The following is a 27,276-nucleotide window of genomic DNA, read 5'->3' as shown; positions in this document are numbered from 1 at the left end:
CAATGTCTGGGTTTTTGTGGATTGAATTGAACCTGGTTACTTTCACCCCAATAAGAAATCACTTCAAGATCTTCATTAAGATATGCAACCTCCTGCTGCCGGTGAAAATGTGCCTCCGTGACTGATGTCCTGTAATCCAAATGGAATGACGAGACAAGTGTGCTTTTTTCAGTAAAGCAATATATTGAATTCTTGGTTTTTTTAATAAGTCGCTGATATACATTAAAAAGAGGATCGGAGACAATATAGATCCTTGGGGAATACCAGCGTTGATGGTGAAAGTATTCGAGAGATATCCATCGATGCCACTTGCAGGGAACGTTCTTCCAGGAAGCTGGAGAGCCATACACAAAAATGATTTGACAAGCCATAGCATCGAAGTTTAACCAGCAAACCGTCATGCCAAACACGGTCAAAGGCTTCGAAAATATCAAGCGCAACAGCTCTTGACTCTTCATGTTTCTCGATTGTTGTCGACGTTGTCGATAAGTAATTTCCAGCATTGCAGATTCTAGTGGTGGAACAGTTGTTCATTGTACATTGTAGTTCTTGTATTCCAAATATAAAATTATACCTGAGTTCATCAAAATCATTGTGAACAGAAATTATTTCTTCATATATCAGTACGTTATCACGAACCATCCTTTATATTTTGGAGGTAAATTATGGACCTGATAGATTTCACTGAATATTCTCAGAGAAAGTTTATCAAAAAAATTGTTGATGAACTGAAAACAAATATTTGTCTTCTAATCTTAATTTTCTAAATTGATTTTCTCCATAATCCAATCTCGAATTATTCATCACTAAACTTTATTTTGTAATGAATTTTCCCATTCCAATCAGGAAGCACTTAACTTCATAAAAAACAATGAAAAAAAAAAAAAATAAAATCGGTAAGATTCAAAGAGATATGTTTCAACTTAATTGAGCTCACCGCGTTCGCATGAAATGACGTGCCGTCAGCTTGTTTCATGTACATGTCTCATTTAAGTAGGCCGAGAAACCGTTACAGCAACCTACGATGTAATGTACAAGTTTCGTGATGAAAAACGGTTATTATGAAAACAGCTGGCGGGGAGGTTTATGAGTAGACGAGGGATCATCATACTAATGAGACGAAATTCAATTAGGCAACAATACATTATGTGGTTTTGGAGTTATTTCATTCGAAACTATTTTCTGCATATAGAATTTTTGTGTGAATCACTTGAAAAATGTTAACGAACAATTCTGGACATTTTTAAAAACCGAATCATATCAAATTCATCTTCCCCCTCAGGTCATCTTTTTCAGTGGGTAAGTTTTCGAAAGAAAACAAACTGATGTTGAAGCAGGCAAAGTTTTTATTGTACTGCGTTTTTGCAATGGCTGATTAACGTGAACAGATTGCTGCAGTAAATTTTTGCTATTTGATTGGGAACATGAACTTCAATAATTGTGATGCACTGTTTGAAACCATTTGTTTAGTAATTAATACTACTGGAGTTTTTTTCCCAACACCAAATCGTTATTTTAACACCTCGAAACGTATTTTGATCACCAAATGATCATCTTCAATAGGAAGATAAAACTGAAAAGACTAAAGTGATATTCATGAACTTCAATTGCTCATAAGGTTAGAGCTATTCAGGAAACAGGAGGGATTTCTTGATTCCAAACAGGCGGAATGTCAATCCATGAATCTCTCAAAATATCCCTTTCAGGTCCTGAAACTAATATATACAAAAGTATTTATAACTGTTTTGTCATTCTTTTTATTTTGAAGAAAAACGCGCTTCAAATATAAATGTGTTTACATTTGGGTACCACACTTGTTTTTTCATCAAATCATTCAAACTCAGTTTTGACAAAAAATGATTTACATACCTACTTGACGTGGATGAGTTATTAATTTCTCAAAAAACATCATTTGAATTAGTCAAAAGTTGATGAAATAAAAGATTCAACTCTAATTTTTTCTTGTTGAAAGGAATAGATCTGAACGAAAAAATGAATTTTTGTACACATGAAAAAAATTAGATGTATGATATCAGCTCCAATCTATTGAAATCAATTGGGCAACAGAAAGGCCTGAAATCTGTAAGGATTGCGACAAGCTGAGCGGTATAAGGTTTTATTGACCAGAGAAGTCTAGTGTTACTCAACATGCCTCAGAGAACGATCGCAGAATAAGTAATGAATGTTCGAAATAGACAATCATCAAATGAATCTTATGATGTGGATTCCAGATTTAACATAACTGTAAGAATCAGTGTCAGTCTCCTAGACGAAACGCACATCTAGTATTGAAACATGTAACCACATGTATCACTATTTGAAATATAAAAACCGATATTCGAAAGTTACTTTCAGACACGAAATGAAAGAAACAATCACCTTCATATTGTTCCATGTCCATCAGTTTTCTTTTTTAATTTTTTTTCTCTTTGTGTATTTGTCTATTAATAATTTTCACCTAATTTGCAAAATTTTTATTCAAGTCGATATTCGGCTGTTTCCTATTCTGATGAAATATATAGGGCGCTCCTCGTGACAATATTCTTCATTCGTTTGCTGAAACAGGAACAGATAAGGGGACAATTCGCTGTACAGACCCGCGACAGAAAGCATCTAAGGTTTTTTTTGAATACCGATTCAATAAACTAAGAAAACTGCTGGCCAGTCAGTGTTATGTAATCTTACGATCATCATCCTGAAACCAGGAGTCTCTCTACAGGCCGCTAGTGGAGCCTACATACACGGAGTTGAGAACTACATTCACGTAATTTCTCTCGCTCTTTCTATTTGTATTTTGAATAAAATTCTATTGGGAACTTCAGTCTACTACTACAGTCCATTTATCTGATGAAGCTACGTGTTGTTAGTACTTCGACCACGGATATTCTTCTGTGGTTTGGAGACGTGCTCAAGAAATTTTGAAATAGAATATATTATAAAGTTTATCTCGTTTTATTAGGATGGTTATTTCGTACTGAAATCTTACAACTCTCGCGACCTATATTTTCTATCAAATAATTTATATTATTGCTATTGCTTCTCGTACCTATCAAATCTCAATATTTTTTCCCTTATTTATGATCACGTCAGTTACTTAGTTGTTGAACAGCTCTCTTGAGTTTTTTATACTCGTAATTGATCATTTTGATTCAATTCATTATTACCTCCAATAGAAAAACAATTTATTCATTATCGACAATTTTTTTCGCAAACCTTTTTTTGTCTCGCATTGCCAAAAAAGACAGTCAGGTTATCAGATAAATCTGGGTTTACTGAAAATTTTTTCGTTTGTTCTGATATCGTTAAATATACCAGGAGTCCACATTATTTAGTAGACTTAAAAAAATTTCAATTTAATATATTTTCAATACATGTTTTTCCACGGATAGGTATATATACCGGGTGTTTTCGAATATACAAAACTCTTTCAAAAACAAGTTGACACTATTTTTATTATCACATCAATCAGTTCCCAATCATGGCTAATGCTTTGTTCAAATTAGATATGGTTTGAGTTACATAAATGATAAAGTAACTTTCTTGTTCTCTTCTGGGTGTGAAACTGGTTCAAAATCTCCTAACCTAGATGAATGTTTCACAACAAAAGTTCTCGTTCTTCAATGAAATTCTTCCCAGGACATATTTTCATTCGGCATTTCCGCTCATAACACACGATGTTCTAAGAGAAATATACTTTCATAATTATTATATATTTGATCCACTAGGATTTCTGAGTCCTCTGACTTCATTCACCAAGAGACTCATTCAACAGGTGAGGACATGTGGTATCAATTGTGATGAACAACCACCCCAAGATATTCATAATGCTTGGACAACTTTCAAATCCGACCTACCTGCCATCTCGGAAATCAATGTTCCTCGGTACCTTTTCACACATGAGTCACCAATTGCACATTACATGGATGCTCTGATACCAATGAGAGAGGATATTCAACAGTCATATATTCTAGAACTGAAGTAGATTGAATTGTTCATGTTCGCTTCATTTATGCTAAGTATAAAGTATCTCTTCCCAAAACCGCCCCGATTCCAAGGTTGGAGCTGTGTGGGGCTGTACTTCTTTCTGATTTGTTTACTTTTGTTTAATCCTTTTTTTAACAAGTTTCTATCGACAAGATTGTAGCTTGCTGAGACTCTTCTACGGCTCTTGATTCGTTCGTCTCCTCATAGATGGCAAACCTTCGTGAGTAATCGTGTCTGCCATATTCAAGAACGACTTCTGCCAGATATGGGTTATTATGTGTCATCTAAGGATAACCCAGCGGATTGTTCTTCATGAAGTTTACTTTCACCCCAGCTCGTCAATCACTCGTTATGTGGGCTGGTCCAGTGTGGCTATCACAATCAATTGCATTTTGGCCTTCTGCCTCCACTCAACTCACATCACGCTCTGAGGCTATCTCCGAAAAAACGAAAATTTCTCTAATAGTCCATACTGAAGAAAACTTCCTGCATGCTGGTTTAGAAAATCATTCTTTTTTACCTGAAATTCAGCGTGTTTTCTCTTATGTCCTTCGCTTCTTACACAACGCTCGACTAACTAAAACTCAATGCTCTCTTTCTCATTTCACCTCGAATGAAACTCATCAATCTCTGATTTAAATAGTGCAGACTCTTCACTTCCTTCTTCAAAAATTTTGTTAGTCCAGGGAACAACTCGTCGATGTCTCACTAGGTGCCGCATTTGTTGGTGACCACATCTCACTGGAACTTAAACTGCCATGGATAATCTACCTCTTCTCTCGCATAGGTATAGATCACGGAGATCCATATACTCGTTCGATATCTTTGGAAAGATATCGAGTGGCTTGAATTCACAAGTCCTATATCTATTCATTTGTGTGCTTTGGCACTAAAGCAATGCACATTGGGTTAGTGTCTGATCTTTCCACCAATACATTTATAACAGACCTGAAACGATTCATGCCCCGTCGTGGTCGAGTGTCCCATATATTTAGTGACACTGCGACAAATAAAACAAATTGAATCGAAATTTCACTGCGACAAATGAAACAAATTGAATCGAAATTTATTCCAACATCAAGTCCGCAGTTGGTGAGATTATGGAAAGCTGCGATTGAATCGGAAAAGTCCCACCTTTGTAGAATGCTCGACGATCAAATACTCATTTATGAGAGGTTCAACACATTACTGAATCAAATAGAAGATATTTTGAAAACAAGACCACTGTGTTCCACTAGCTCTGATCCCAATGATGTTCTGGCTCTTACTCCAGGTCACGTCTTGACCTTGGAACTGTTGAATTGTCCTGACGATGACCTCCCACGATTAGCTCTGAACCGTTTGTCTCGTTGGCAATAAAATCAGAGACTCCATCAAGACTTTTGCTCTCGATGGAGTGAAGAGTATCTTCATTCTCTACTACAGCGAGGAAAGTGGACAGCAACAACTGCAAATATTGAGCTTGGGTCAATGTTCCTGATTAAAAATGATGTTATGCCACCTTTGCGTTGGAACCTAGGTCGTGTTAGTGATATCCATTCGGAACCCGACGGTATAGTGCGGGTTGTCACTGTTCGTACTGCCCTAGGTACATTTAAGTGTCCAGTGGTGAATATTTAACTTTTACGTCTAGATAACTCAGATTTGAAATGAAATAAACATTAAATTACTCATTGAATTGTTTTGATGATTTTGTATATACGAAGTTCTATTCTACCTGATGCAAAATCGAAATTTTCCACTTCATCTTCGTCTATTTCAATAACCCAGTTTTCGAAATTAATGTTCAAGTAAATATTCGATGGCAAGATTTGAAAACAATATATTTGAATATGTTGTCAAGAAGTCTAAGAATAATAATCTATTTTGAAATTTTTTCGACACCATATATTTGTCAAAATTTAAACTTGAGTAACACTGCTGAAGTTGCACTACTTTTCATTTTTTAATAAAGTTGACGTGCAATTTACATTTGTTTTTACTGTAGCGGAGAATATGAATCATACTTTTATTTGCAAAGTAATATCAATTGTATGATCGTATCACCCGAACCGATTCGAGACCACCATAAAAACGTGGAATGATAAATGAAAATGGAGCCCGAATAAATAGGTTCATAGTATGTTGTTGCTTCCTTCATTATTTCATAAATAACCGACACGAAGAAATTGCTACGAAATACATTTTTCATTGTCAGAACAAACGGCGGACTGGAGCGAAACAGGAAAGCGAGAAAAGTAACATAAATTTCGAAAATCTACCATCGGATGCAGACCAACACAACACAATCATAAGTTAACCTTATACTCACTCGGTTTCGTATGATTTTAAAAGGGAACTAATCTTGCGGAAATTTCTAATATAGTGTGGATACTTTTTCGTGAAATTGCAGTGTTAGATGATTCAGAATTTTTCGTGTTCTCTACAAAATGAATGAAATAATGAAATTAGAAAATGGTGTTTTAATGAAAAATGCTTTTCAACGCCACACTCATCATATATTATTGTTGTTTTGGAAAATGTAAAGATTTTCTAGCGAGTGAAAATTTATATCAATACTTTTTCATATATTACGTTGTGTAGCGTTCCAATTTGTGATATCTAGAATAGTAGCCGGTTGGTTAGTGTTCTACTCATTCAATCAACCGCTATGTGGACGTCCTATATGAAGATGACACTCTGAATAGGCTTGTCAATGGAAAATATTTTCTTCCACGTTATCGCATTTAGCAGTCCAGCGATAGCGGTCTAATACATTCTTTGTTGTCAAAAAAGTTATACAGTCAAGCTTTGAAAGAAGTTTACCTAATTCGAAAAAAAGAGGATAAAAGTTATAGAACCTTAAGCTACTTGGGCCAACCCACTTCAAATATTTCAGATTTTCTGCACAGCAAAGGTGTGAATACTGCTTTCAAAACCAACAACTTAGTCATGCACATTAGGAATAACAAAGATAAAAGTTCAGTTTCAGAAAAATCAGGAGTGTATAAATCATCGTGTGGGTCATGTCCAATGTTTCATATAGGTCAAACTGGAAGAGTGTTCAAAACCTGCAAAAAAGAACACAAATATAGTCTCCAGAATGGAAAAATAAATTCCACATATGCCACTCATTCAATCTCAGAGGAACATGAGTTCAACCATGAATACAAGCCCCCTTCATTTTCAGAAGAAAGGTTTGAAACTTGACCTGTTGGAGAGTATGGAAATAAATAAACTCAAAAACTCTCAACGTCTTATGAACTATCAAACTGAATTGAATAATTCGCCATTATTGAATCTGTTCATTTGCAGGTAAAAATAGTTAGATATAATTCCAGGTATACTTTCGAAAAAATTTATTGATATAGTTAATGAATTCATACCTGAACTTTTCAGGTAGATTCATTCATTAGGCAGACGAGTAGTTAATAGGTTAGTTAGAGTATAAAATGATTGTAATTTAGAAGTAACTCTCAGTTTATGCTTGAGGAAGCTATTGTAAAGTAAAACACGTGTCGCGGTTTTTGTAAAACCCTTTATAGTGGAAATCATACAATGAACTGTATTAATTAGTTTATTAATATGGATTTTGATCAAGTGTCGGCCAGTTCTATTCAATTATTCAAGAATCAATGATAATAAATTTGACTATCAGCACACAATTGCTCCCGATTCAGGTATTTTAATTCAATCGATAAAAACGAAGCCACACACGCCATCAATGGAGTAAACTTGAAGACCCAAATCAATTTTCAGTATCTGCTTTGAGGTCAACCAGAACACTTCGTCCATTGCCTCATCGCCTATGAAAATGTCCACTGTAGTCGAAAGAAGACGTTTCAGATTAATTTTTTCTTGCAGTTGACTTAAAGTGAGTAAGGGATGATACACATCTTTCTGACGAATAGTTTTCTTGCAGAGATTGGAAAGTAGATATATAATATAAAAAGGCGTGAGATTAGTATGTGATTATATCTGATTCAATATCTTGTAAGTAGGGGAGACCGGGGCTACAATTAACAAAAAATATATTTTTAGTTGTAGCTAAGAAATAATTCAACATTTAGACTTGATTTTTGAGATACAGTATGCTAAAATCATTCAGGTATTACGTAATGATCTCAAAACAAACTTAATAGTAACGATGCCGTAGATAGAACGCTTTTTCCCAAAAATGGTGGTTGTTAATTGTTACCCCAAGTTTGGGGCTAGAATCAACAGGTATGAGGCAAGTAATAACAGAATGGGTGAAAATTAACATAGGTTATGCTGACTAATATAAAGAAAAATAAATATATTCAGGAGATATTTTTTTTATTAATGAAAGTGTAATTGAAACAGCCTTGCATGGAACTCGTATTCTTATAAACTCAAAATAACAAAATAAAAAAATATCTGAACGTAATCTTAATCTCAAAATGAGTTTAAATATTTCAACGCTACAAAGTAAAATCTCTCTCAATAGCTTAAAAGCTAGGTAATGCGTTTTCAAATTCAATTAGTATCATCTTCAGACTTAAACAACGTATATTAAATGTATTTTAATAAAATCAACAAAAAATATTAAAGATTAGAAACTATTTTGAATACCTACGAACTAAAAGAGTATCTATTCGTATTCATCATCTGAATTATAAGTCAAACAACAGAATGCCGTGATATCACCTTTGGTACATCCTGCTTGCGCCTAGTCCTTGCAAGAGATACATTCGATCTATTCATCACCTGATCTTCATTATAGGAGGCACCGCAAAAATGGTCAGCATCATCGTTAGAGCTATTGCTTTCATTCAATGTCATTTTCTTCACTTTTTCTACTCTTTCGTATTTATTTACATTTCCTTTAGCCTTTTCTTTACCTTTTCTTTTATCTTTTTTATTTACTTCATTGTGGTATTTTGATGTGATTTTCCTCTTTTTCTTCCCTCTAGTATTTTGTTCTTTTTCTAGAGCATTTTATCCGGAGTATCGGTAAGAATAGCAGACCTTTAAGCGTTTTCTATTTGACATAATTCATGGTGGAGCATTTGGTAGAGGTCTTATTGTTTCAACTGCAAAATTACTAGATCCTTTTTGCATGCTTGACGGTCCAGCTATTGGTTCACAAGACATTTGTGATATAACATCAGTCACCCTTAATATCTAAATATGTTACATCGTCTAAAACTTCGGGGTTTTCCAAATTGAAAGACAGATCATCAATATTAACGTCATAATTACCAACAGCTTTTTCAGGGACTAGTGATTGGTCACTGGTGTCTGGGCGGTCCGTGACAAAAGAAGGCGCAAAGTCAGATTCTTCAAAAATATCTTCGTTGCACGGCCAGATGCCACACTTTTCAAAAGCGTTTATTATATTCGTAGGGTTTAAAGCCAACGGTAGCGCTTCTTTAACAATTCCAGGGAGGTCATATATAGATATTACTCTTCCCGGGTTACTGGCCATCCAAGAAGTTTGTGCTATATTCATATAATGTTTGAATGGCCCATAAACCCCGACATCAAGGGGCTGTAAGTGATGTGAAATGATGGTGGAAATGATAACAAAACAATGTTGTTATTCTTTGCCTTGTTAACCACTTCCACATTAACATGCGAGGTATGGTTATCCAATAAGAGTAAAACGGGATCCTCTTTTGAGGGCTTCACAAGATGAATACAATGTTTTTGGCTTTCTACTACTCCATCTTGATACAAAAAAAGGATGAAGGAATCTTCCAAAGAAAGGAAGAAAGTAATCAATTTGAAAATGAGTAACTCTATACAAAAAAGAAAGAAAGAAAGCCAAACACTTTCTTTCCCAAAAATTAATCACTCCCAAAAATATAACCCCTTCAATTCAAATATGAATACAATGATCTATCCATTTCACAAACACATTTTGAGTCATCCATCCCAATTGGTTGTCAGCGGCAATAGGTAAATTCTGGTGGCCCATTTCTTATAAACATATCTTTATATCGCAGACAAGGAAAAATAAATATACAAGGTATGGGGTTGCCAACCGCATCTGTTGACACTGCAAGTGTAACCAGTACACCTCTTTCGCCAGATGGCACAGTACCGACCTGCTTTATGCCTTTTCCTGCTACAATTTTCTTCTTCTAAAAAGAGACAAAATATATAGCTACCTAGTTATAATACAAAATTTATGCAAATACTGAAAATATAGGTAGGAAATATATGAATAAAAATAAGAAAAATTGATATGCGGATAAAATAAATACCCACCAGTCTCATCTACGTTCCACATCCGTGATGGTTGAAAGCCGAATCTTTCTAGTACCGATCTGTACTTTTCGAAAAACAGAGGGATATTAGTTCCGTTGAGGAAGTAGCTCTACTTAAACTGGTAGCTTTAGGGCTTCGTAACGATAACCTCGGATTTCTCTTCATAAAATCCGTAAACCAGTCATTGCCCGCCATCTCATTAGTTTTCCAGGACTCTGGGACCTTCTCAATATTGTAAAACATAGCACATTGATATGCTTTTATTTCACTTCAGTGGGCAGCAACCCAAAATAAATAATTGATAAATACTCTGTTATGAATGCTTTTTGTTCAGCATTGGAGACTAACCGGTTTTTTTGTAACCCATTTATATTTTTCATTAAAAATACTCAGTAAATGCTCATATTATCTCACCATAATACTTTTGTGGTATAGAAAATTACAATTTTGCATTTGATAGTAACTGTTACTCATTTGATTCTAATTCTGGTCACGAGAACGACAGCACGTATTCCAGAAGATACATAGTATTCGTTCCCGTAATATTTCAACAGATTCTATCCAAAAACTATACTGCACTTATATATAAAATTGCAGACATCATTTCTGTTCACCTCACTCATTAGTTCATTTTTTTCAACTTCCATCATTATATCTTTCAACTTTCTTCAACATTCTGAACCACAAACAAAAATTTCATTCGACCATTTGATACTCACCACTAAATCAATACCAAAACATTTCTAATATTCATATGCCATTGTAAGTTATTTATGCTTCATACAGATAGATATAGTTCGACAAAAAAGTTGATAGATACTCTCTTACACAATATTCAGTGTAAAGTTTCCAAGAGTTTGTCCCATTTTATGTAATGCAGTGATGTTGCACTAACACAGCCTCAGATTATACAACCGAGAAAAATAATGTTTTCAGATTCTACTTACCCAATGAAATAACCAAAAAGAAACTTCTCGACAGAATTGTGAGTAGAGAGCTATTCAGTATTCACGCGGTAACCTTCATTAGTTTGTTGTTCATCTCTGAAAACAAGTTACTAGAAGAATGTACGCCTATTCACGAACAACTCAAATTTATTTTTATCTCATGTTATTCGCTCTCACCATGAGTGCTGAAATTGCAGCAGTAAAATCCGAACAAGTAGTGAAAACGCCCCTGGAAGATTTATGGTGAAAAGCAAGAAACATAACGTAAATATCAAAGATAACCATATATTAAAACCGTCCACTTGAGAAAAGAGAAAACAGCTACTAAATTTTTGTATGAAATGTTTTTCTGGCCCCGAATGCCATCTACGGCATGAACTGGAACATCACAATGGAATTGAAGTCAATATTACTTCTGCCATAATAACAGACATTCGGCGGTATATGTTATAATATGGGAAATGCATCATTTTGGTAAAATGTTATTCGTAGGTCATCGTTTTGAATTTCAAGTTGTGTTCTTGAAGTTTTTTCTCTCTATTCTTTCAGATCTGTCGAAGGTACCATCAAGTATGTCATCATCCAATTGAAAATGTGAAATCATATAATAGAATATTCGCTGGTATTCGATTTTTTTAGAAAAACTGAGTCGTTGAACACGACGGATTGTAACCGTCTGGTTGATATTGAACTCATCAACCTGACGATGCAAGCCTTGTTCAAATCCAACTTACAGGCATGGCTGGAATTACAAATACGCCAAATTGGGTGATTAGCTTGGACTAGATGTTCATTGACACCGCTTTTATAGTCTACGCACAGGTGAACTCCACCATTTCATTTTGAGATTATTACTGAATGTGATCACAGTCATAGTTGATACAGGTAAGATGATTCCATTAGCTTCGAGTATATTCAAGGTACAACTATTAATTTCAAAACACATCCAATTTTCGTTCCGAAAAGTGGAACCTACATCTGAATTGCAAACACCCCAGAAAAGGCACATACCTGCCAAAATTCGAAGATTCTAGATTGCGTACATTTTTGAGAAATATAATTTTTCTCAAACTAGCATGGGCAGATAGAGAGATCATCTCTATCTCTACCTCTAGGGAATTTAGATGTATCATAAACTTAAAGCATGGGTGAGATGACATCAACCTGTTTGTCAACATCCCAACCCATCCATTACTTTTCCTACAAATGAAAACGTCTTACTATTTTTCACTTTTGAAAATATGAAAGCTTGAAGTTTCGACTTCGAAACCATTCCACAACATTTCAGAACATCCCGTGACATTCTGGAATGTTGTGTGATGTTTGAAAAAATCACTGGCAATGTCGTCCTCTAGAAAGTTCTAGAACAGTCCAGAATATCTGCGATTATGCGAGAGCATTCTACAACAAAGCAAAACCTCCGAAACATTCTGGAATATTTTGAAATGTTCGGTGAGATACCAGATTAATGTGGAACGATCAAGGAAATTGATTATTTCTCTGATTGATTCGGCCGTTACTTGATGAAGATCCATAGTAATTTCAAAAACAGGAGAACAGGAGAAATTTTTAAAATATTATTGTATTTCATGTATTTCATATTTCATGAGTTTTAAATGATTCAATCTACATAATAAAAATATTTCACCTGTATTGTTTATTCACTTTGTGAAATTTTTACAATTTTTACAATGTATAAATATGTGTGATTGATGACTTGTTTACTTTATGGTAATTCATAGTCACTCAAGTGAAATGAATAAAAACACTTTTTTCTAAATGCCACTGGTAGATTTCATTCATACTACCGGTTTCGAATTTGGCCCCATTATACCCTATTTATATTTGATAATGGAGTCAAACACGAAACCGGTCGTATAAATAAAATCTACTAGTGTTATTCAGACAACAGTGTTTCTAATCATTTCATTTAAGTGAAAATTAATGAAACAATTTGATTTTTTCACTGAGATTTCATGTTGGTTGTTCACCAAATAAATATAATAATAATAATAATAATAATAGGTATTTATTTCCCACACATACAATACAGTTAGTAACAGGGTAGATATACATTTGGAAAATGGCCGGAGATCGGATGGTATCATGTATTACATACAGTGCATGATATCTCTGTTATTAAGCTCAAGCGGTAGAAAAGCAATTACATAATTACATTTCTGGCCAGTCCACCGAACATTTCATATATACAAGTTACTTAGAATACAAGTTCAAAACATTCAAAAAAACATTAACATAAGTTATTAGCGTTAGTTTTATTGATCCACTTAATGTGTTATCTCGAATTACATATGAGTTTCTGCAAACAATAAGAGATTCTTGAATTTTTTTAAAAATAATTCGATTTTTACTCTTTATATTAACTGAGTGAAACTTGATACGAAAAAGATCGTCTAAATATGTCAGTTCGATGAGAGGGTGGAGTAACAGTTCCTTTGTACCTGATGTTAATGTTGTGGACATCTTCTCTGAATGAGATTTTACTCAGTAGATGAGGGAGAGTTTTATTCGTAATTACCCTATGGTATATACAGGCTGAGTGAAGCTTGCTCCTGTTCTGCACTGATGATGCACTGTTTGGAACCTTTGGTGTGGTGATGAATATTACTGGAGTTTTTCCCAACACCAAATCGTTTTTTTAACACCTCGACACGTGTTTCGATCACCAAGTGATCATCTTCAAGAGGAAGATTAAACTGAACTGAACTGAACTTTCCCTTGAAAATTATCATTTGGTGATCGAAACAGGTGTCGAGGTGTTGGGAAAAACTCCAGTAATATTCCTGTTCTGCATGTTCAGCCACTTTAGTTCATTCAGTTTATGAGATATGTGATGTCCTCTCCTGATACCGAATATTGATCTTAGACATGAGTTCTGCATAATTTGTATTCTTCGTTTGTCTCCGTGGTCTAAACATGGCTCATAAACCGATGAGCAGCAGTTGAACCCTGAATCATACCAATGAATCACAAAGTATCGCTTTCACATTTCTGCTTGAGTAATGTCGATTTATAAGTTTCAAATTTATAAATGCTAAACGACTATTATTTTTCACATGTGTTTCGAATCGTAAATCATCGTCGCAGATCAGTCCCAAGTTTCTTGCTGTTTCAACAGGTGTTATATCAGTGTTTGCTATGTTTAATCTCATGGAATTTTCTAGTAAGTGTCTATGAGTACGTGATCCGAACAATATGACCGTGGTTTTTTCAGTGTTCACTTTCAATGAATGTTTTTGCGAAAGATTCATGAGAGAGGAAATATCTTCATATATTTTTTCAATAGCGACACTAACGTCTGAGGGTAGAAAGGAATAATTCAACTGCGTATCATCAGCATAAAAATCAATTTCACAGTAATGAATAGTGTTTTTCAAGTCAAAAGTGTAGAGTGCAAATAAGAGGGGGCCAATTATTGAACACCACTCGATAATTCTAGCGAAGATGATATATTGTTACCAATTTTGACACTTCGATAACGACCATACAAGTAAGCTCTAAAAAAAGGAAATAGTATGATCTGATAAACCAATGAATTTTAATTTGCTTAAATATAACGCATAGTCCAAAGTGTCAAAGGCCTTAGAAAAATCCAAGAGAATCAGAAATGTTGTTTTTCTCCTATCAATTCCTGTCAAAATAGTATCAGTAATATTCAACAAAGCTGTTTCACAACTATACCCTCCTCGAAATCCAGATTGGCATCCAGTTAAATGTTACATTGTAGCACGTATTCTCTCAATTGATGATCTATTTCCCTTTCTAATACTTTAGACAGTACCGGAAGAATGCTAATAGGCCTTAGATGTTTGAGATCCGTTATATTATTTTTTTTTGGGACGGGCTGCACAAGTAATGTTTTCCAAGTTTGGAGAAATACATTAGTAGAGAGGCATATATTGATAATGTGGTTAATGAATGCTATCAGATGAGGACATCATATAAGGAGTAGTTTCAAGTCAATACCGTCTGATCTTTGAGCATTGGAGACTATACAATGTTTTTAGGGTTTTGTCTTCAGTGACATACTGGAACTGAAAATGACCAGCTGTCTGATGTTCATTGTTTGAATAAAATCTAATTAATTCTCGATTAGCTGGAGCTGCAGAGATCCCTCTGACTATTGATTTATGTCACACACATTGGTCAGATTAGGGGGTAAAGTTTGTTGATTTTTTTTAAATCCTAAATTTCGAAGATCCTTTCATATCCTACTAATCCCTTCTTGACGTAATATGTATTGGAAATATGCTTTTTTTCATTTCGGCATGCCAATGTTGTGTAGTTTCTGAATGTTTTGTAGTAGTCATGATGAGCATTGAATTTAGATTTAGATCTTGAGCGAGCTTTGTCTTGTAAGGTCATCAAGAGTCTAATACTGTCTGTTATCCGGGGAGCATAGGGTATTATTATTTTTATGGTCCGTAGTGGAGCATGTGCATTGAAAATATATAGGATATTATCATAAAGATATTTAAGTTTGTCAACAATGTCATCGATTTCATATATCATATAAAAAGGAAATGATATTATGTCATTGTAGAAGGAAGCTTGATCTTGAAGGTTCTGAAATCTCTCACAGTTTTATAAATCGGTGCCAGATGGTTACAAAATTCCAAGTCCGTAGTGATCAGGTCATGATCATAAATATTATTAGCGAGAATAACCTCAACACTTTTTGAAATATCATCATTATTTGTTGTTATGACCAAGTCAATCAGAGACACGGAGGAAATGGTAACTCTTGTTGGTTGATCGACTAACTGAGTAAGTTCCATTCCTTCTAGCATGTCACTCATTTTGACCTGGGCTGGAGATCCAGTCTTCAGCATACCAATGTTGAAATCACCTAAAATAAATATAACATCACATTGCGGAAGTAAGATTGACATTATATTGTTTTCCAAGGTATTAATAAATTCCGTTACAGAATAGTCTGGGGGCTTATAGACAACTCCAACTGCAAACTTTTGTTTGGATATTTTCACGTCGACCCAGAGTTGTTCTAGATCATTATCTGTTGGGATTAGCTTGTGTGTCAAGTTATTTTTCATGAACATAGGGACTCCACCCCTCCTTCCTTGCAGGCGATCCTTACTCAAGAAAGAATAACCTTTAGTATTACATATGCCACTCTCAATGTTACCCGATAACCAAGTTTCACCTAAACAAAAAATAGAAAAATCATATGTTGCAAACAAATTATTTATACCGGGTAGTTTTGGTATCAATGATCTAACATTCAAATGACCAATTTAAAAATGATTTAGCATATTTATTATTTTTTAAACAAAAAAAATATTATATGATGGAATCGGCCGATACTTGATGAAAATCCATAACTAACGTATTCCAAAAACACTTTATTGTGAGATTTTCACTAGATTGTTTTACAAAAACGCAACACGTGTTTCGCCATACAATGGCTTCATCTGGCGTGTCTTTCAACTAATTCTACACATTCAATACTAAATATATATATAGTTTATGGAGTACCTGAAATCAAAGTACATGTAAACGAAGTACCTGAATTTTAAGTAGCTGATATTTTACCTGAGTTTCTAACGAATTAAATTACCTGCACTTATGTTCCATTTTCACATTTGAAATAATATATTCAGTAACGGAGAGTTATTGAGTTCTAATTGATCATTCAGTAAATTACCCGAATTCCTGAATCTATTGATTTCTAAACATTCTAGATGATTACGTTTCAAACTCTTCTCTTCTAAATGTAATACCTCGTACTCATGATTGAACTCATGTCCTTCTGCTAAAAGATGGTTTGCAAATGTGGAATTGGTCTTTCTATTTACAAAACTACTCCTATGTTCTTTAATTCGTTGGAAAAATGTTCTTCCTGTTTGGCCAATATATAGTTTTGGACAAGAGCCACAAGTCAGCTTATATACTCCTGATCTATCCGACACCAAAGTTTTGTCCTTATTGTTTTTAATAAATTTAACCATTGAGAGGGAGGTAAATAATTCAATAAATTACCTGGACTTAACCATTACGAAAAATAACAATAAACATGAGTTTGCAATTTTCCACAAACCATCGTACACGGACATTATCATACATAATTCCTCCACACACCCGTACCAGCATAAAGTTGCTGCATTCAATAGTATGCTTTACAGATTATTGAATATTCCACTGTCTGATAGGGATTTCCAGAAAGAGCTGAATTTGATCAAACAAATCGCGATTAATAACGGTTATAAGGTAGTTATTGTAAGCTCCATTCTTTCCAAAAAACGACAAAAGCAAGCCATGGATCTGGTCTACCCATATTCAAGATGCGATAACGTTAGTTATAAGACATTGACATATGTGGGGGAACCAAACAGGAATATTGCCTGTTTTTTGAAGAAAGAAGGCGTAAACGTAGCTTATAGAACGAATAATAACCTAAGTACATTTATTAAAAACAATAAGGACAAAACTTTGGTGTCGGATAGATCAGGAGTATATAAGCTGACTTGTGGCTCTTGTCCAAAACTGTATATTGGCCAAACAGAAAGAACATTTTTCCAACGAATTAAAGAACATAGGAGTAGTTTTGTAAATAGAAAGACCAATTCCACATTTGCAAACCATCTTTTAGCAGAAGGACATGAGTTCAATCATGAGTACGAGGTGTTACATTTAGAAGAGAAGAGTTTGAAACTTAATCATCTAGATTGTTTAGAAATCAATAGATTCAGGAATTCGGGTAATTTACTGAATGATCAATTAGAACTCAATAACTCTCCGTTACTGAATATATTTTTTCAAATGTGAAAATGGAACATAAGTGCAGGTAATTTAATTCGTTAGAAACTCAGGTAAAATATATGCTACTTAAAATTCAGGTACTTCGTTTACAGGTACTTTGATTTCAGGTACTCCATAAACTATATATATAATTAGTATTGAATGTGTAGAATTAGTTGAAAGACACGCCAGATGAAGCCATTGTATGGCGAAACACGTGTTGCGTTTTTGTAAAACAATCTAGTGAAAATCTCACAATAAAGTGTTTTTGGAATACGTTAGAAAAATATTAATTTATTTATCAGTTAATGTATATTTGAAGTTGATCTCAAAGATCTAGCTGGTTTGATATTTTTTTGTTTATTTGAATCCAATATCGATTTTTTTTTTGTTCCATTTCGAATCAATAGCCAAGTCAGATTCGCCATTGAAACGCCATTGAAATTTCGAGATACCCATTGAAAATGTTTCGGAATCGAGTCAAACCAGGTGCCTATGGTTTCACTAATGGGCACGATACGATACGAACACTTTTATCACAGAGCCCTTTCCTTCAAGCAACCTCTCGTACACTGTTTGAATTCTATCGATTCCCAAAACAAATTGTTCGAATTCCCTGAAGCCAAATATCGGACCCTAATGACTGTATTACGGCTCCTCAGGTCTGGTTCAATTAACCTCTAGTTGCCACTTAACGCAGTATCGTCCTCGGTAAGAATTTGATCTTAGAGGTTGGTAGAATCCCAACTGTGGAGCCAGTCATAACTCCTAACTAATGATTATGAGCGGTCAACACCTACGTACGAAACGGCCATGGATTTGTTTTACGTTGATGATAACGTAGAAATGGAGGTTCGAATGGGACGGAGATGAAGAAATTGGCAATTACATACTAACGAGAACTCCAATAATTTTTTCCATCTCAGTTATTTCAAGGGTTTTTGATCCTTATCTAGAACATCTCTCTGAAGGAATTGTTTTCGCATAAAATAAATGGTGCGGTGTGAATTTAAGACTGGGGATGGATGAATCAAAATATTTCCAGTAAATTGAATCTTTATATGAAAATTGTGAAAAATTTCCAAAGAAAGGGCATCGTGACAAGAGTAGAACTGTCTTTTCTGGTGACATGAAGTCGTAATCTTATGCAACAAATAGATACTTGGTTTCAGGAAGTTATCCAAAAAGGTGGTAATGATGACTTGTAGATAATTGTTTTCTATCCAAAATTTCTAGAGATACACTCAGGGATGAAAGTTGTGATTGAAAGTAATCGATGGGCTTTTTCTTTCCATTTACATCTGAAATTAATTTCTGTGCACGATCACATCTTTGTGAAAAGTTCATTTTGGAGTTGATAACTTCCTTCTTTCCTTGATAGTATTTAATTTACGTGGAATGTTTTCTCTTTTGCATATAACCTACGTTGTGTAGCATTCAAGTGAATCATATCACATAAGAACAAATTGAATAGGTAGAACGATTTTCGTGCAAATCAATGTTCATATGTTTGAAAGTAGTTGTTTCGATTGGACTTTTCCTTTCAATTTATATCTGAAACGAAAGTCTATGCATGATCTATATATCTACGCAAAGAGTTCATTTTGAAGTAAGTCAGTTACTTCTTCCTTTCTTTGTAAGTTCTCCCATATTTTTGTATAGAGATGAAGAAGTAAAAAGCCGAAACTTTTTTTTCTCAAAAACTAATTTCTACAATTCAATGTTCATATGTTTGAAAGTAGTTGTTTCGATTGGACTCTTCCTTGCAATTTATATCTGAAAGAATCGATAGATATTCCCTTTCGAATTCAAATTCCTATGGCTGGGGTCAATTTAAGTAACTGTTTGGATGTTTCCACTTAGTGTCATCATGATATGACTAGACTTTTCTATTTCGTTTACATAAAGTCGTGATCTTATGCGAAAAGTAGATGTTTGGTCTTCAAAAGTTGTTGAAAAATGTGCTGACGTGAAAATTTTTCGATTCATAACCTTCAGAGGTACACCTGTGGATAAAAATTTCACATGAATGTAAAATTTCATAACAATACCACGAGCAATTCAATATGAATTCGGAAGTACAGCTACGCCGACGAAGCGCAGATATATATTTTGTTTGAAGAAGAGATTCTGAATGATGCCATTGAGCTTTCTAATGGAGACTGAAAATCACTATGTTTGTCATCTGATGAATATTGCCTTAAACTGAGCCCATCCTGATCAATGGAACTGCTCTTTGATGAAAGTGATACTAGGAATAGGTATTTACTCAGACTCCAAATCAGAATTGATGGAGAATTCCTCCCATCAATGAGTAGTGCAAAACATTTAGTAATTATCCCTACACTTGTGAGTTGCACTGAAGACGGTCAGTGAGGGAGACCACGAGACCACGAACTAGGAAAGTGGAAGAGTTGGTGAGGGAATGTAGAGCAGATGGATTACAGCTCTTGAATGGTCGTGATGCCAATGTACACCTTCTTATCAGAGGAAGCATCAACAGCAAAAATAAAGGTGAGCATTCACTACAATTCATGATGGCAAATAACTTACACATTCCATACGGAAAAATTAACCTACTTTTGTGAACACGAGACATAACTGGCATAACAATAGGTACCTCATTTGAAGGTACCTAAGTTTGGAAATGGATTTTCTGATGAGGAGAATACCATACCTCGATTCTTTCCTTTCAAAACCATCTAAAATACCTGGAAAGCTTACAAGGTCGATCTGAAAATCATTCTTACTCTATACCGAATGGGCTTTGAAATAAAGGACTCTCAACATACCTAGAGTTGTCAGCAAATAGCAAATAAATCGAATCAAAATTGAAGTTAATTCAGTGGCCCGACATTAATAAACTATACACATTTTTCATTTCAACCACTTTTTTATTTGGATTTTTATATTCATTTGGATAGTTAGACTACACCTTTTTCATTCCAGGTAATACAAGTCAATTTAGTCTCGTGTAGTGAGTCTGGATTGCTATATGAGAAAGCTTTTTAAAAATATTTTAATTCGAATAGTGAGTTGATGATATCATTTTTGTCTGCTCACTTGAGGTCAACACAATATAAATTTGTATCATCAAAAAACTGTTATGATGTAGATTTCGAATTCATGAAAATCATAATTTTGAAAACTATCACTTTGCATGTTATTCATTATTGGGTGTGGATTGATGAAATTTGGGTGAAAAACGAACAAGCAATCTGAAATGTTCAGTTCAGTGAGATTCACCAGTTTCGACAATTTTCAGAAATGTCCACCATTCTGTAGCTATTCTCCAAGGATTTTTGAATAACACTACATTGTTTTGCTCCACGGAGTCGAATACGACCTGATTATCGTTAAAACAGACCCCAATAGCATTGAAAGTTGTTTGTTCGTATCAACAAGAATGAAAATTGCACAGTATAGTATTTTCTGTATTCAAATATAGTATTCGGTTTCGGTTTATGATATGCAATATATCTCATGTGACTGCCATACTGAAAATTAATAAGTACAAACCATTCACTTAAAGAAATAAACATTCAAATGATCACTTCTTGGCAGTGGTGCTGAATTCTAAAAATATGTTTTTCTATCGTTCCACAAAAAAGAAATGTCTCTCAAAACGAAGGTAATTCACAGTGAAAAGTTACAAGTATATATGCTGTTTCAGTGAAAACAATCATGTTTATAAAAATGAACAGAATCTGAAATTTCCGATAGAATATATAAACATTAATGAATGCCCACTACTGAAGTTCAATTTTCACTTATATGCATCAGAATAGAAAAATTAATCGACAACAAACTAATAACGAATGATAGAAAAACAGGTTATCTTCTTCATTAGCAAAGCACTTCTTCAAACTTCAATTGTAGAAAAAAGAAGTAAGTATGTCAATATTCCCAAACTTTTTCTGACTTCAGAAAAATGACAAGATGTCGAATTGGAAAACTTTCTTATATTATCGGCAGCAAAACTTTTTCCTCCTCTCCAGTGAATATGATGAAACTCTAATAACGCTCGAAATATTAACAAGTTTTCCTCAAGTCAGGCATACTCTAACAAATTTCAATAATACTCCATTCAACTATTGAAGTTTCTTTAGTCTACCCTTTTATTTTCAAGTTTCCCAGGAACTGACAAACTCACTTTGAGAACTTATTTCATAACAAAAAAAATGAGATTGTCACGTCTTATGAACTACCAACTATCTCTGTGGTTTTGAATTTCTATTGCCTCTCTATAGACTCTTGGAAACCGATATACTCCAGGTGTTGCTGAAGGTTCTCCGGGGTCCTTAGCGGATTGGGGGCAACACGACGTAAAATCAATATTTAGGCCAACAAAAACTATCAGACGAAGTCTAAAGTCAGCTTTGTTCAAAAAAACATATGAACGTGGTCGAGAGCTAATTTAATGTTGATATGTTCATATAAACATAGCTTCGGAAATGCATTCTTTCCCAAACACAAGGTGTTGAACTTTTTAATTTTTCATATGACTATATTGAGAATATCCGTTGTCACAAAAATGACTGTTACTTCACAAATAGCAAACATCGTGAACAATTACCTAGTCGTAGACCGTTTGGCGGAAGTTGGCCATCTCCCACTGAACCAGTGAAGCGGAAAAATGGAAAGCGGGGATAAGTGAAAGTACTTGAACGACCCATTTTTATTATCATTTTATTTCTTTAAAATTTTTATACTTTATTTTTATTTTTTGTTCAATCGTTTTATTGTTACTTGTGTTTTATTTCACTATTCTTTCATTTCAGGTTATTTTCAGCTATTCATTTTTATTTCTCCTTTTTTTAGCTGTTTCAGGGATTTCAAATCATTTTTTATATTAGACAATGGAAGTCCGAACTAGTGAAATTCTTTGTGAAACATTGTCAATCATCTTCAAACAAACCTTGTAGATATTTCATCCATTCCTGTATTTTCTTTATTTTTCATTTCAAATATAACCCGTGATACTATTAAAGACTATATAGAAAATAATTTATTTTGTATACGTTTAAGAGATCGAAAATATTTTATTGGCGATAAGACCAGGGTATTCGGCCTAAGCAAATATATCCACTGTAGAATTTAAGATATCTTATAACAATCCGAACAAAATCCGCACACCCCATTATAAACATAATCGCTTGAAACAACATATTCAGTATGCAGATCCCCACATTCCCCATGTAGAAAGGGTTTCGACCTTTCCGCAGTTTGTTTAACATAACGAAAGAGTCTGACATTCAGGCGACAAACGTGCTGGAAAATAAAAACTCGTCTTGATTTGTCTCAAATTACACCGAAATGAAATTTTGTCTCAGAGTAGTTTCATTAATAGTGAGGCCGATACAATTGTAAGGCGGTGTCGTTGAAAAGCTGATATTGTTGACATGAATTCAGAGTTCAGTGGTCGAATTTTCGCTGCATTGTGAGATTTTAACTAAACAGTTTTAAAAAACGTGACACGTGTTTCGCCATACAACGGATTCTTCAGGCATGTCTTAACTAACTAAATCTACAGATTCAATACTTCATGTATATTTTCACAATTTGAAGTTACCTCAATTTCAAATACCCGATTTTTACCTAGTCAATTGATATTAAATGTGTACTTATAATGAGTGAAATGGCCTGCGCCACATCTACCAGTTACCACATTTGAAAAAATATTCAGAAATGTTAAATTCTATTCGGTCATTCAGTACATCACCCGAATTCATTTCTGAATACTCTAAAGAGTCTAACGGATTCATTTTCTGAATTTCCTCTCCTAAATGTAACACGTCATATTCATAATTGAACTCATGCCCTTTGGAATTGGTCTCTCCATTCGAAAAACTACTTTCATACTCTTTAATTCATTCGGGAAAAGGTCTCCCTATTTGGTCAATATAAAGTTCTGTGTAAGAGCCACAAGTCAACTTATATACTCCTGATCTATCCGACACTAAAGTTTTGCCTGTACTGTTTTCAATCAATTCACTCTATTAATTTTTCTGAGCCCTGCGATTTTTTTTCGAAAAACGAGCGATATTTTTGGTGGGTTCAACAAAGTATGACGATGCCGTGTAGAGGACATAATAGTTTAATGAATTTGGGTAGACCTAGTCCGTGGCTTGTTTTTTAGTTTTTTAAGAAGAATGGAGTCTATAATACCTACCTCATAACAGTTTTTGAAAGCGATTTTTTTGATAAAACTCAGCTCTCTCTGGAAATTACTTTTCGACAGTGGAATATTCAATAATCTGTGAAGCATACTGTTGAATGCAGCTCCTTTATGCTGGTAAGAGTGCGTAGAGGAAGTATGTATGACAATGTCTGCATGAAATGATTTGTGGAAAATTGCAAAATCATGTTTATTAATAATTTTTTGTAAAAGTCAAATCAGTGGTAAATTGACGGGTGAATGGAATTGACATATTCGACAAACTAATTGCCTGGTTATACCAGTAAAACAAAATTATATAGTAATTACGTATCTGTACCAGTAAAAACTTTGTGTTTTTTTTTTTAAGATGAAACACAGAAAAATCCTCTTATAGCGGTGCCTATGCGAAAGTAGTGATTCACATTGGATTTGAATCGCTGGAGAATGAATCCATTTAAAAAAACGTTCCCAGGAAGTTTATTCCACAAAAATGCAGTTCTCCAAATGAAAAAGTTCTTGAACATTGAAGTTTGAGATGTACTCAGTTGAACGTTAAAACCATGAGCAGCCATAGTCCGTCGCGTATCACTGATATGTACCATTCTTGGTGGAATCAAATGTGCCAAGTCACTTGAACACTTCCCGTGAAAGTATATATAGAAGAGAAAAAATCTCCAAACTTTCTCCGGTGTTCCAGACTATCAAGGTTGCAATTGATGTTCGTGTCTTCAATCAAGCGAATGGCTCTTTTCTGCAGCGGCTGCAGGGTATGTTTGGGGTCGGAGCTACATACTCGAGAACAATACTCCAAAGGAGGTCTTACCTGAGCATCGAAAGTTGTTGAGGTGTGTACAATTTTCTAGTTCGGAACAGTGTTCCAAGCTATTAAGAAGCAGCCTGTGCAATTCTAGCGACATGATTGTGCCATGACATATTGGTTTCCATTTCAACCCCCAACAAACTTATCGAAGGAGAAAGCGGAATTGTCTGACTTGACATTATTATATCCGGTTCGAAGACATTTATCTTTTTGGAGAAAATCGATGCCTGGGTTTTTGTGGCACTGAATTGGACTTGGCTACTCTCACCCCAATTCGAAATTATTTCTAGATTCTTATTAAGATATGCAACCTCCTGCTGCCGGTGAAGATGTGCATTCACCGCCGATGTCCTGGAATCCAAATGTAATGTCGAGACAAGTGTGCTGTCGTCAGCAGAGTAATACATTTGATTCTTGGTTTTTTCCAATGAGTCGTTGATATACAATAAGAAGAGGGTTGGAGACAATATAAATTCCTAAGGAGCACCAGCGTTAATGGTGAAAGTTATCGGGAGATATTCATCGACGGCGACTTGTAGAGAACGTTTTTCAAGAAGCTGAAGAGCCATAAATCCGACAAGTCATAGCATCGATATTTGGCCAGCAAAATAGAAATATCAAGCCCAACGGCTCTTGACTCTCCATGTTTCTCGATTATGTTATTCCAAATATGGGTGACATACAATAGAAGGTTGCCTATTGATTTTTGTATCCAAAAGCCATATTGGTGATCGATCAAGATGTTGAAGCCTTCCAAATATTTGAGGATATGGTGGATTACGGCTTCCTTCATGATTTTGATATCACTGATAGTGAAGCGACTGGTCTATAGTTATTTGGAAGATTTTTTCTGCCCTTTATAGGAATAGTCCAAACGCGAACAATCTTTCAACAAGGAGAAAAAACCCCTTTCTTGCAAGACAGTTTGAAAAGTCTACAAAATACTGAATATTATGTTATCCATGAAAATTTCAGCCAGCAAGGGACTCAACGGGTTACCCATCATTAGTTCCTCGCTGCATGAATGAATGTTTTCGTCGAATTGGAAATGAATTCGTGATATAACATAAATAGTAAGTGAATCTAAAACCTCCTCACAATAAAGTGTTTCTTAAATGCGTTATGTATCGGCCTGTGTATCGGTTAAGTATCGGCCTGTGTATCGGTTAATGAAATTTCTTCATGTAAATCCAATTTTATTTACATATTCTCCATTGGACATTAACTAAGGCTGCTCATTACTTGACCTTTTGAAACGTTTGACATTTTTTCTTCATTTTGATTTCTATAAATATAACCGATGAATGTAACCGATTAAATTGACAGTTACGCCACCGAAACAGGGTTTAATAGCGATAAAACGATAATTCCCGAAAACGATAAAATTAATAGTCAAGAAATTATTATCTAGCTGTCACACGTGAATTTTCAATCACCGGCATTGTCCCCATTGAACCAATTGAATCAAATATTCAAATATGACTGTGATTGAATATTGAAACTTTGAATAAATGCTTCTACAGAAATTCACAGGTTCGATTTGATATTGTGATCATGACAGTGACTAGACCCTAACACTTTTGAGACATATGAATTAGATAAAATTAATCAATGACAAAATCACTTAATCTTTATGAAAGATTTCAAATGCTAGATAATATTTTGGAATTAAATGCCGTAAAAGAACAAATGAAAGAACAAATGACCTTCAACCCTAACTCTACAGTAGGCGGTTGATTTTACGTTCAGCAACCCATGAATCAACTAATTTTTAAGGTATGACAGAATGAATGCTCTTATTGGTATAAAAAAATGATTTTATAAAAGCCGTGCAGGACTTCATGACCTTCGAGTATAGAAGTAACTTTTCCGGAAATGAACTTTTTTCTATTTCTCTGTCCCATTTTTTGGAAATGTTGGCATGGTGTTTTCACTTTTCCAAAATTTGACATGCATAACTTTCATCTAACAGCATTACGTATTTTCTACTTCAGCATGGGTTTGTGCGCTTATAAGAAGTTTTATAATTGAGTTTTAATAGTAAATTTTACTTACCGGCTGGACTCTCTTCAATCCAAAATGACTCATCCAGCGTATAATCAGCCTCTGAAACAGATAAGGGTTTCATATTAGATTAGTCAGAACTTCGGAACATCTCTCTAGTGTTTACGGGCTGCGACAAGTACAATCATTAAACTGAAATTCGGGAGCACATTAGTTGAAGGACTGTTATGTTCCTAATGATAATTGGATGGGTATACCCGAAGTCTCATTGAGAAACTACATCATATTTCTCAACGAAGAGGGCTGTTTGATATATCTAAGCGGAGTGCTATTGGATTGCTACCATTTAGAATTCCCATAAACAGTAG

General features: G+C 34.5%; 1 protein-coding gene across 1 annotated transcript in view; it reads right to left on the bottom strand.

Moving 5' to 3' along the window:
- Positions 1-27,032, bottom strand: part of mmd (disintegrin and metalloproteinase domain-containing protein mind-meld) — a 389,133-nt gene extending 362,101 nt beyond the window's left edge. The window contains exon 1 of the mRNA XM_074175455.1: positions 26,960-27,032. Coding sequence (XP_074031556.1) covers positions 26,960-27,032 — 73 coding nt within the window. The remainder of the gene's footprint in view (positions 1-26,959) is intronic.
- Positions 27,033-27,276: the final 244 nt, after the last annotated feature.

Source organism: Leptinotarsa decemlineata, unplaced genomic scaffold (assembly GCF_025532065.1).
Source record: "Leptinotarsa decemlineata unplaced genomic scaffold, Ldec_3_MD MMD2_tig00001019_RagTag_RagTag, whole genome shotgun sequence".
Classification (NCBI taxonomy): domain Eukaryota; kingdom Metazoa; phylum Arthropoda; class Insecta; order Coleoptera; family Chrysomelidae; genus Leptinotarsa; species Leptinotarsa decemlineata.
The sequence above is the reverse complement of the archived record's forward strand: the minus strand, read 5'-3'. Positions and strand labels throughout refer to the sequence as shown.